Raw genomic sequence first — 11,285 nt, forward strand, 5'->3', positions numbered from 1 at the left:
GTACACTTTCTTGTAAATATATGGAGTAATTATAATGGAGTGTCCGAGTTGAATAGAACTGATCCAGTTTCACAAGTTGCAGGGTCGGTGAGTCTAGGGTCCATCCACAAGGGCCGTGACGAGGATTCGAACCTACGTCCGAAATCATCCCAAACGCTGCCTTTATCGACTGAGCTACGACATGGTCCCTTGTGGATTTGTTCATTTGATGCATCATGCTATTGTGATTTCTGTGTGTATCTAGGATCCATGTTATAGCGAGTGCTATCAAACCCTTTCCACCTCCCACCTATTCCACTCTCCCTCACTTAACATCACCCCCCCCCCCCTTCCCATCCCCCTCACACACAAAATACAGCCGTCATTATACTTACATTTCTGCTACTTACGGTAGGCTGCTTCTGTGACGCCAACCCCTCATTGTTGTTCTGTGGAGATGACAAATACAGACATTAGTGACTTAAATCCCCTCTGTTGCTTATCTGGTTGAGGCAGATAAGGAGACCTAATTTTCTGACTGAGACCTAAAAAAAATCCCCTCTGAGGTGTTAGTAATGTAAACAAAAATTTTTAATCAGTTAAATCACCTCTGTTGGCGATTTAATTGTGTATACAAACAAAGAAATCCCCTCTTAGGTGTTAGAAACGTAAACACCACTTTTTAATCAATTAAATCACCTCTGTTGGAGGTGTTGCTAAGGGGAAGGTAAATCCAATTTATAATCTATTAAATCCCCCTCTTTTTAAGGTAGTTTGAGAAGGGAAAATACAGGATCTCCCTATAAGTAATGATCAGGGGTAGAGTAATATTTCTTCTTAATCTGTTATGTAGAACAAACATGACAAGAACCCTAAGACAAAATTGGTCTTGATTAGATAAGAAAGCAGCCATAAAGAATAAATCATAAATCACATTATCGTAGCCAATACATCAAAGACAACACAAACAAGACAATGAAGATACAATAATGATAACAAAAACCAGTCTTAATAACAATAAACAACAATGGCTCACAATTTGCCAGCATAACACATGAAAATAAAAAAATATTTATAAAATATTGAAATAGAAAATGGGGTTCAAGGGCACACTGGTTGAAAGGGGGTACGTTACTAACTTATATTCTCGTCAACACGTGTTAGATGTGCGTTCGTGTTGGGTGCGCGTTCGTTTAAGCATGCGTGTGCTCGAGTGCGCATTCCTGCGTGTCTGGGCAATGGCAAAAGGGGGGGGGGGTGAATGAATGGAAGAAGCTTGTGGATATTAACTAATAACTATTCTAAGACGAAACGAATATTAAACATTTCTTAGACCTACAGTTACGATGACCCCGGAAACTGTCTCATTCAACTGGACGAACGAGAGAGAGAGAGAGAGAGAGAGAGAGAGAGAGAGAGAGAGAGAGAGAGAGAGAGAGAGAGAGAGAGAGAGAGAGAGAGAGAGAGAGAGAGAGAGGAGAGAGAGAGAGAGAGAGAGGAGAGAGAGAGAGGAGAGAGAGAGAGAGAGAGAGAGAGAGAGAGAGAGAGAGAGAGAGAGAGAGAGAGAGAGAGAGAGAGAGAGAGACAGAGAGGAGAGAGAGAGAGAGAGAGAGGAGAGAGAGAGAGAGAGAGAGAGAGAGAGAGAGAGAGAGAGAGAGAGAGAGAGAGAGAGAGAGAGAGAGAGAGAGAGAGAGAGAGAGAGAGAGAGACGGCAAAGAACAATTTTTCCAAGAAATACGAGTCAATGACAAGATACACAGCTTCAAAACAACAAGAGAATCCCTAATCAAGGAACTACGGGGCAGTACAGGGTCAATACACGGGAGGGAGTGAGGGAGGGGAGAGTGAGGGAGGGGAGAGGGAGGGAGGGGAGAGTGAGGGAGTGAGGGAGGGGAAGGTGAGGGAGGGGAAGGTGAGGGAGGGGAAGGTGAGGGAGGGGAGGGTGAGGGAGGGAAGCTAGACGGAGAGAGAGAGCGGGGGGGGGGGGGTTTGAGAAATGACAACTATTTTCAGATTATCAAACGCCACCATTGAAGGAAGTTGGGGGGAGGGGGTGGGGGAGCCTAGAGAGGACGGGGGGGGGGGGGGTGGTAAACTGTAGTTTTTCCTGCGTGCTGGTGTATACTCACCTAGTTGTGCTAGCGGGGGTTGAGCCTCGGCTCTTTGGTCCCGCCTCTCAACCGTCAATCAACTGGTGTACAGATTCTTGAGCCTACTGGCGGCATGTGCGTGTGCGTGTGTGTGTGCGTGTGTGTGTGCGTGTGCGTGTGTGTGAGTGTGTGCGTGTGTGTGAGTGTGTGTGTGTGCGTGCAAAGGGAGGAAATATAAAGTGATGACCATAGTGTACATGTAACACACCCCGCCAGTCTCCCCACCACGAGCACCACTCAGCTTCATCACCCCCAACTTAATTACCATCAAACACAATAACTAATCACAGGCGTCCACCTCTAAACAAAAACCACCTTGATATAAGGGACACCTGATGCAAGGTGCAAGTTGTCTTAGAATGGTCATTAATAAAAGGTAAACGAAATAAGAGAGATTACTAGAGAGGCGACTTGATAACCGTCCAAGATAGACCAAAACATCTTCACTTCTCCATCTTCTTGCCCAACCACTTGGGACTAGACGGTAGAGCGACGGTCTCGCTTCATGCAGGTCGGCGTTCAATCCCCCGACCGTCCACCAAGTGGTTGGGCACCATTCCTTTCCCTCCCCGTCCCATCCCAAATCCTTATCCTGACCCCTTCCCAGTGCTATATAGTTGTAATGGCTAATATCTACAGCGCACTGTATTACCACAGTACATAGAGAAAGCTGGTTTGGAAATACTCGCTCGGGAGTTCATCTGTTCAGAACCTACACTAACCTATTTACATTTTTGGGTCCTGGAAATGCCCATTTCTGCTGCTGTAGCTCATGCAGTAAGCAAAGCGACATGCTGTACAGTATGTGGGGACAGTGGAGTATGTGGGGACAGTGGAATATGTGGGGACAGTGGAGTATGTGGGGACAGTGGAGTATGTGGGGAACAGTGGAATATGTGGGGACAGTGGAGTATGTGGGGACAGTGGAGTATGTGGGGACAGTGGAGTATGTGGGGGAACAGTGGAATATGTGGGGACAGTGGAGTATGTGGGGAACAGTGGAATATGTGGGGACAGTGGAATATGTGGGAACAGTGGAATATGTGGGAACAGTGGAATATGTGGGAACAGTGGAGTATGAGGGAACAGTACAGTATGAGGGAACAGTACAGTATGAGGGAACAGTACAGAATGAGGGAACAGTGGAGTATGAGGGAACAGTGGAGTATGAGGGAACAGTGGAGTATGAGGGAACAGTGGAGTATGTTGCAACATCAACACATGCAGGTCGACCCGTCCTGAGGGCCAGCAACACCACAACATGCAGCAACGGACGCCCCAACGGACGAAGGACACCCCAACCACACGACAACCCAACCACACCGTTTTCAACGTTGCCACAACGTCGTAGTAACAACGTCGAAAGCAACGTTGTGATTAGGTGGCGGGCGCCGGTGCCCCTCGTAACGAGACACAGACGCCACCAAGACATGAAGGGTGATCATGCGCATACCGGAGGACGCCGCCAGGCAGGACAAGGGTCAGGGGGTCAGGTCATGCGGGCACGGAAGGTGGCGGCGGCGTCGGGGGTCAGCCGGCGCTCCTGACCTCTTTCTCGATGTGTAAGGCGGTGTGCCATATGGTGAAGGCCAGGCGGTGGAGCACCCCGGCGTCCATCCGGGGGTCGGAGCGCGCTCGCCGGCGGCGCTGACGGGCGTTATTGCTGCTCTCGGATCTTACCGAGGATCCTAGCGAGTCCCAGGAGGATCTGCAGGAGGATCCTAGCGAGTTCCACGACGCCGAAGGAGCCACGCGACCGGTTTGCGCCGCTCGAGGGAGTGTCGCTGGCGGGGATTCTGGCGTGGAACTGATCAAGGAAGGAATAGAGGAATAGACCTCCTCGTTATCCTGACGGTGTTGCCGCTGTGGCCACGACGGCGCTGACTGCGTCAGGAGGTTCTCGGGGCTGGGGCTGGGGCTCGTGCTGCTCTCCGCAGGGTACGACAACCTCTGACTAGACGCTGCGGAGACTCGCGGGGCCCTGATGGGGAGGACCGGAGGGACGACTATGGCTCCGGGCGAGACTAGAGGATTGTGAGGGCCAACTGGTCCTGTTGTGAGGCGCGGTGGGGGTAAGGGTGGAGGGGCGTCGTCCACACGCCGGCGGTACCTGAGGGGTGCTGGGAGAGGCGGCACAGGCCGGGAGTATGAGGCTTCACTCACACTCTGATACACTGGATCGTCTGTAGTGGTCAGGCTGGAGTATATCTCATCCTCGCTAGGGCCTCCACTCCGCCCTTCCTCACTAGGGTATTCCAGACTGGAATATATTCCATCGTCGTCCCCAGGAGTCCAGCGGAACTGGAGGGGTGCCGGGGGGTCTCGCCGCCCCGCACGCCGTGGCAGTGACTGGTACTTCCCCTCACTGTCCTTCTCTCTCCTCTTAGGAAGTGACTGATACTTGGGCTCGCCTTTCGAACCCTTCTTCGACGACGATTGAGATTTTGATTCACCATCTCGCTCTCTGAAGGTTCGTTTGGTGGGCGAGTGATACTTATCTCCCTTGATGGTTCTCTTTGGCCCTGCTAAGGCCTTAGCATCCTGCTCCAATTTCCTTTGTTGCAACAACTGGTAGTTACACTTGACGTCTTGAATCATCTGAGGCGTCACGGCCTGGTAGACTGGATCAGCATCCAGGGCGTCCGGAGATGATTGATAGAGAGGTTCAATCGCGCTCATCTTGGGAGGCGACGTCTGGTACAAGGGCTCGGCTTCGTCAGCCTTGAGAGGAGACACGGGAGAAGGCATCGTTGCATAAAGAGGCTCGGCTTCACCTGCTTTCGGAGCGATAGTTTGAAATATCAGCGGGTCAGGCATCTTGATCTTCGGAGGAATGCCTTCATATAAAGGTATAACTCCTGGGACCTTCGCTGGAATGGGCTCAGTGCCTGGTGCTTTGGCAGAGATGAGCTCGTATAGAGGTACGTTACTGGTAACCTTAGAAGCAACTGACTGATACACCTGCTCGCTCTGGTACGCCTTCGGGGGTGGCGCCTGGTCTGTGGCGAGGGGTAGCGGAGGTGCTGCTTGGAAGGCGACATCGCTTGCATGAGTTCTTGGGGGAAGGGATTGTACTTTGGGCTGATTCGGTATTCCCTGGATATCCCCACTCACCGGCGGTACTGGCTGGCTTTCCCCATCTGGCTTCCTCAAGGGTATCGTCGGGTAGACATGCTCGTAGTTGGGCTTTATCGTCGGAATGGGCTTAAACTCGTAATCGAACATATGAGACAGAGGCTGGAACACGGGCTCTGATTCCAACTTAATGGGAATGGGATGGAACTCGTAATCAGCCACCCTAGATGGTAGTACCTGGTACTTTCCCTCTCCATCTGCTCTTCTAGGAGGTAGTGGTTGGTACTTGGCATCCTCTGGCCGTCTCGGGGGCAAGGGTTGGTATTTAGGTTCGATCTCAAGTCGTCTAGGTGGTAAGGGCTGGTACTTCGCCTCTCCTTCTGGTCGTCTTGGAGGTAGTGGCTGGTATTTGGGCTCAATATCGGGCCTCCTTGGCGGAAGGCCTTGGTACTTTACATCACTGTCTTGTGGGAATGGTTGGTACTTAGACTCTTCGTTGGGATGTCTTGGCGGTAGCTGTTGGTATTTGGGTTCGCCGTTGGCGTGTCTAGGGGGCAGCTGCTGGTACTTGGGCTCGCCGTTGGGGTGTCTTGGGGGCAGCTGTTGGTATTTGGGTTCGCCGTTGGCGTGTCTAGGGGGCAGCTGCTGGTATTTGGGCTCGCCATTGGGGTGTCTTGGAGGCAGCTGTTGGTATTTGGGCTCGCCGTTGGGGTGTCTAGGGGGCAGCTGTTGGTATTTGGGTTCCCCGTTGGGGTGCCTTGGTGGCAACTGCTGGTACTTGGGTTCGATGTCGGGCCTTGGTTGCATTGGTTGAAACCCTGGTTCTATATCAGGTCTGGGGAGAAGTGGTTGGTATCTGGGCTCAATATCGGGCCTTGGGGGCAACGGCTGATATTTGGGTTCCACATCGGGTCTGGGTGGTAGAGACTGATATCTGGGTTCGATATCGGGCCTTGGTGGCAATGGTTGATATCTTGGGTCAACTTCTAGGCGTCGTGGTGGCAGCTGTGTGTATTTGGGCTCAATATCGGGTCTTGGAGGCAAGGGCTGGTATTTGGGCTCAATATCGGGTCTAGTTGGTGGTTGCTGGTACCGGGGCTCAATATCAGGTCTTCTGGGTGGGAGTTGTTGATATTTGGGCTCAATATCGGGTCTCCTTGGAGGAAGTTGCTGATATTTGGGCTCAATATCGGGTCTCCTAGGAGGAAGTTGCTGATATTTGGGCTCGATATCAGGTCTCCTAGGAGGAAGCTGCTGGTATTTGGGCTCAATATCAGGTCTCCTAGGAGGAAGTTGCTGATATTTGGGCTCGATATCAGGTCTCCTAGGAGGAAGTTGCTGATATTTGGGCTCGATATCGGGTCTCCTAGGAGGAAGTTGCTGGTATTTCGGATCGATATCAAGTCGTCTTGGTGGGAATTGTTGATGCCTGGGTTCGATATCTGGCCTCGGAGGGGGAATATAATGATACCTGTGGTCAATATCGTGTCTTTTAGGCGGTATGGTTTGGTATCTGGGCCCGATATCGTATCTTTTAGGTGGAGGTAATGGCTGATATTTCAAGTCGATACCAAACCTCTTGGGCGGCACCGTGGGATATCTCTGATCCATGTCCCGTCTCTTAGGTGGTATTGTTTGGTACTTCGGCTCCATCTCGTACTTGGGAGGTGGCAGAGGGTAGTACCGAAGGTCGATCTCCTGTCTCTCGGGAGGCAGTGCTTGGTATTTGGGATCGATGTCGTAGATCTTCGGAGGCACGCTCTGGTATCTCGAGTCCGGATCGTGCCTCTTCTGAGGGACAGTTTGGTACTTGAGGTCCACCTCTGGCTTCTTCGGAGGCAGCGTATCGTATTTGGGATCCATGTCGTACTTTTTGGGTAGCAGAGGTTGGTACTTGGGGTCGGCGCCGCTCCTCTTGGGGGAGAGAGACTGGTGAGCTCCGGGCTCTGTTTCCCGCCTCTTGGGGGAGCCCGGAAGGTGGCTTGGCCCGATATCTCGCCTCTTGGGGGAAGAGGAAAGTGCTCCTGGTCCGACATCGCGTCTCTTGGGCGATGACGACTGGTGGCCAGCCTCTGTGCTCCGTCTCTTGGGCGACGAGGGATGATGCCCGCATGACGACTCTCCGTCACGCCGCTTTGGCAACGTTTGATACCTGGGCTCTGTGCTGTGCCGCTTCGGCAGCGACTGGTACTTCGGGTCTCCCTCGCTTTTTCTGCTCACGGCCTGGTACCTGGCCTCCCCCTCGTGCCTCCTGGGCAGTGACCGGAACTTCGGTTCGGTGTCCTGTCGTTTCGCGGAACTTTGGCTCTTCGAATCCCCATCCTTAGGGGCCCTTTTAGCCGTCTGGTCCTTGGAGGAGCGGCGTGGCAGTGACTGGTAGTCTTGCTCCCTCCGGCGGGATTTAAGCTCCCCGTCTCTGCCACTCCGTTTACTTGACTTCAGCTTAAGATCCCCGCTGGAGGTAACCTGCGGCGTCGCCTCCTTCGAGCTACCTTTACTCCGGGACAAGGAGCCGAGTGTTATGGGCGGGGCGGATGCTGCCTCTCCCGTGTTGCCATCGCTCAGGTTCCGTCTGTGGGCCTTTGGGAGCGCCGGGGAGTTGATCCCTAACTGCTCGGCCGCCGTAGGGCCCGAGGCTCCCGCTGGAGACGTTCTGGCCAACAGGTGGAAGCCGACGCCGAGGGCGCGACTCAAGTGGCCCGGACGGTTGTGTCTTGGAAGGGAGTAGAAGCCAGACACGGGTCTACTGGCGGCTGGTGGCGGCTGGTAGACCGGCAACGACGCGTGCGCCGATGTAGGGGGCGCTGTCAATCCCCCGGCCACACACGTGGTTGCCCATGTGGTGGGCGCCCCGGATGTAGGCACCGTTTGTGCCGTGGTAGCTGGCACACCCGCAGACGTTCCATTTGCTGCGGTGGTGGAGGGTGGCACTCCAGCCTTGGCGTTCCTCCCGTTGTTGTTATTGTTGTTGTTGCTGTTAGCGGCATTGTTGTTAAAAATGCTCAGAGTGGCGCTGGGGAAGCCGGCGAAGCTATTTTGTCGCCGGAACACCCTCGGGGGGGCCCGACGGGGCGCCTGAGTGGGCGGCTGGCTCATCACGCCCTTGGGAGGCTAGGCCTACACCCACGCCCTTGGGAGGCTAGGCCTACACCCACGCCCTTGGGAGGCTAGGCCTACACCCACGCGCTCAAAAGCAACTTTAACAATTATCCTTCAACCGGTCTTACAGCCTACTGTTTAACAATGACCAGAAATCCTAACTACCTTTAAAGAAAGCGAGCCACTCACAAAGAGGACGCCCAAACCCGCGCCCTCTCCTATATTTCGTCAATTAATCAACTACCTTTGAACTAATGGGAAAGTAACGATTTGCAAGTGACCTGTTATGTCATTATAGCACCATCACCTGTCTCACAGACTGGCGACCAGCGCCTCCCAGTGGGGGTACAGCTTCCCAGTGGGGGTACAGCTTCCCAATGGGGGTACAGCCTCTCCCAGTTGGGGTACAGCCTCTCCCAGTGGGAGTACAGCTTCCCAGTGGGGGTACAGCCTCTCCCAGTGGGGGTACAGCCTCCCAGTGGGAGTACAGCTTCCCAGTGGGGGTACAGCCTCTCCCAGTGGGGGTACAGCCTCCCAGTGGGGGTATAGCTTCCCAGTGGGGGTACAGCTTCCCAGTGGGGGTACAGCCTCTGGGACGAACACCACTCTACACCCAAAACGAAAATAGGTATAACTTAGATACTACTGAAACTTAGGACTTGCTGATCAGGAGGAGCTTTGAGCCAGCCACACGAATCTAGTCGAGGCGAGAGAGCGAAAAACCTCGAACCCCGAGAGCCCTTGAACACAGAGCGCCCTTAATGACTTAGAACAACTGAGCCAAAGAGGGTGAGCACCAGGAGACCACAACCTTGGCCTAAGCTTGGCTGTATTGTGTGTAAAGTGATAGTAAGGAGCCGCGCCTTGAAAGTTAAGTATTGGGTCACCTTACATACGTTATGAACACACTTGATGAGCGAGTATGGGGGGGGGGATACAGGACACACCCCCTCCGTAATTACAAAATGGAAACCACTGAAACACTTACTGAATGCAGTTACAATGTTTTACAAACCACATTTACTTGTAAAGTACAAAACGACCACAGCTACTTAAATAAACACTTAACCACATTTACTATCAAAAAACACAACTTTCTTAATACCATCAAATCAAACTTTTAGATTAATGACGACCCGACGAACAACAACAACAACAACAACAACAACACAATTTAAAGAAAAACAAGACGAGAAAAAGATTGTCTAAATATTACAAATGTCTTCTTTAAGACGGAGAGAGAGACGGGCAAGCAGAGTGGCGAGGAAGTGACTCGTTCTAAGTCACTCGTAACCACATCTAAATACTTCTTAATAAGCTCGTTCAGCCTTATAACTAGTCATCAGTATTGAGCGGGGATGACTGAAGGATGTGAGCACACTTGGGGTTGTAGACAACTGATATGTGACATCTTCCTCAGTACCTTCTTCGTCGTTGTCAACACACATACACAAACACATATATATATATATATATATATAAACTGTATATATATATATATATACGCTGCATCAACAAGGGTCTTAACCCTCTATCCCTCTCTTCACTAACAACTAAAAACGTAGAAAATGGCCATACAAAACAGACACCAATAATTACTTCGTAATATATTACTGTGTTAACCCTTTACGTCTCATTCCAGTATCAAAAACCTACTGTAAATGTGCTATTTTGTATAAGAGTTTAAATGTGTTGTTGTTTAAGTCTCAAGATGGGTTGATGATGTCAACCCATCAATGTGATGACTGGTGCACCACACGACCATCAACCGGGTCACATCAACTAAGCCCCGTTGTCAACCACGGGTCAGACCACCAGCACGGCGTCGTGAAGGCACATTGATCTTTGATCTCACGCTACCAGCATCTTCACTTCCCGAAGCGGCTCGGATCCATCATTGATGAGGACTGTGTATGGACACGCGTCCCTGTGGTTGACTTCCTTGCTGAGGTTTGCAGGTCCTCCACACACACACACCGGCCCACCACCACCACCACCACCACCGCCGCCAGCAACAGTAGCAACAGTAGCAAAGTAGAGAGGAGAGTGATGCAGCTGTTGACTGTCTAATTCCATCGTCTGTCGTAGGGTTCAACATCATGTAATGATGCTGGTGCCTTTCGTACTGGTGACAGAGAGGAATAAGGTGGAGACAGCAGCGAGGTTACGCGGTAAATTCGCGCCAGGGTGATGGTAGCCATCTGGTAGAGCGCCTCTCTGCGGGGGGCTACGATAGATGCTGAAGGCGGAGGCTTCACTCTAATGTCCGCCGCGAGCGATAGATGGTAGTGGCCCTCTCTCTAGTGATGTCACCGAAGAATTCGAGTGGTATTGGTACTGGGGTGCCGAATGGTGCCAAGTTGACTGCTCCGTAGTAGTAGTAGCTGTTGCTGCCGCCGTAGAGGGGAGGGACGCTGCCTGCGGTGCGCACTGCCAGGCAGCTACCTTGTGCCCGGTACTGGAAGTATATCAAGCTGTCAGCTTCCGCTCCTGGGATCCGTAGTACCAGCGGCCCATTTCACTGGCTAAACAGCATCACACACACACATACATACATACACACACGCACACACACTCACACACACACTCGTGTCTAAATATTCAATGTATTTGTAGCAGTTTGATTAAATTTTCTTCTCCTTCGGTATGAAAGAGACAATAGCAGTCGAGAACCTATTGGACCACCGCAGAAATTTCACCTCGACTTTTCACTTCACTTTTCACAAATCTCCGACACTTGCACAAGCTGTGATGAGAGAGTACCCTTTGGACCGGCCCACGTACACAAGCCTGCCTACTCGCAGGAGGCCTAGGAGAGGGGCCAAGGAAAATGTCAGTAGGCCTAAGCTGGCGGCGGAAGGTGCGCGCACACACACACACACACACACAGAGACGAGGTCCGCGGCGGCACTGTAGGTGCCAGGAAAGGAGGGCCACCAGGGGAGACACCATCACTGCCTCCACCACCACCACTACAACTCT

General features: G+C 52.0%; 1 protein-coding gene across 1 annotated transcript; it reads right to left on the reverse strand.

Moving 5' to 3' along the window:
- Positions 1-341: 341 nt before the first annotated feature.
- LOC123756663 (titin) lies at positions 342-11,285 on the reverse strand. Its single transcript, XM_069331520.1, has 2 exons — positions 3,678-11,285; positions 342-428 (listed from the first exon to the last, which is right to left on the reverse strand). The coding sequence occupies exons 1-2, from the start codon at positions 8,298-8,300 to the stop codon at positions 342-344; spliced, it is 4,710 nt and encodes a 1,569-aa protein (XP_069187621.1). The 5' UTR covers positions 8,301-11,285.

Source organism: Procambarus clarkii, chromosome 26 (genome assembly GCF_040958095.1).
Source record: "Procambarus clarkii isolate CNS0578487 chromosome 26, FALCON_Pclarkii_2.0, whole genome shotgun sequence".
Classification (NCBI taxonomy): domain Eukaryota; kingdom Metazoa; phylum Arthropoda; class Malacostraca; order Decapoda; family Cambaridae; genus Procambarus; species Procambarus clarkii.

Excerpts from the sequence above, each read along its gene's own strand:
- LOC123756663 (XM_069331520.1), bottom strand. The coding sequence starts at position 8,300 with ATGAGCCAGCCGCCCACTCAGGCGCCCCGTCGGGCCCCCCCGAGGGTG. Across the intron at positions 429-3,677 it reads CCTTACACATCGAGAAAGAG|AACAACAATGAGGGGTTGGC; the intron begins GTCAGGAGCGCC and ends TCATCTCCACAG.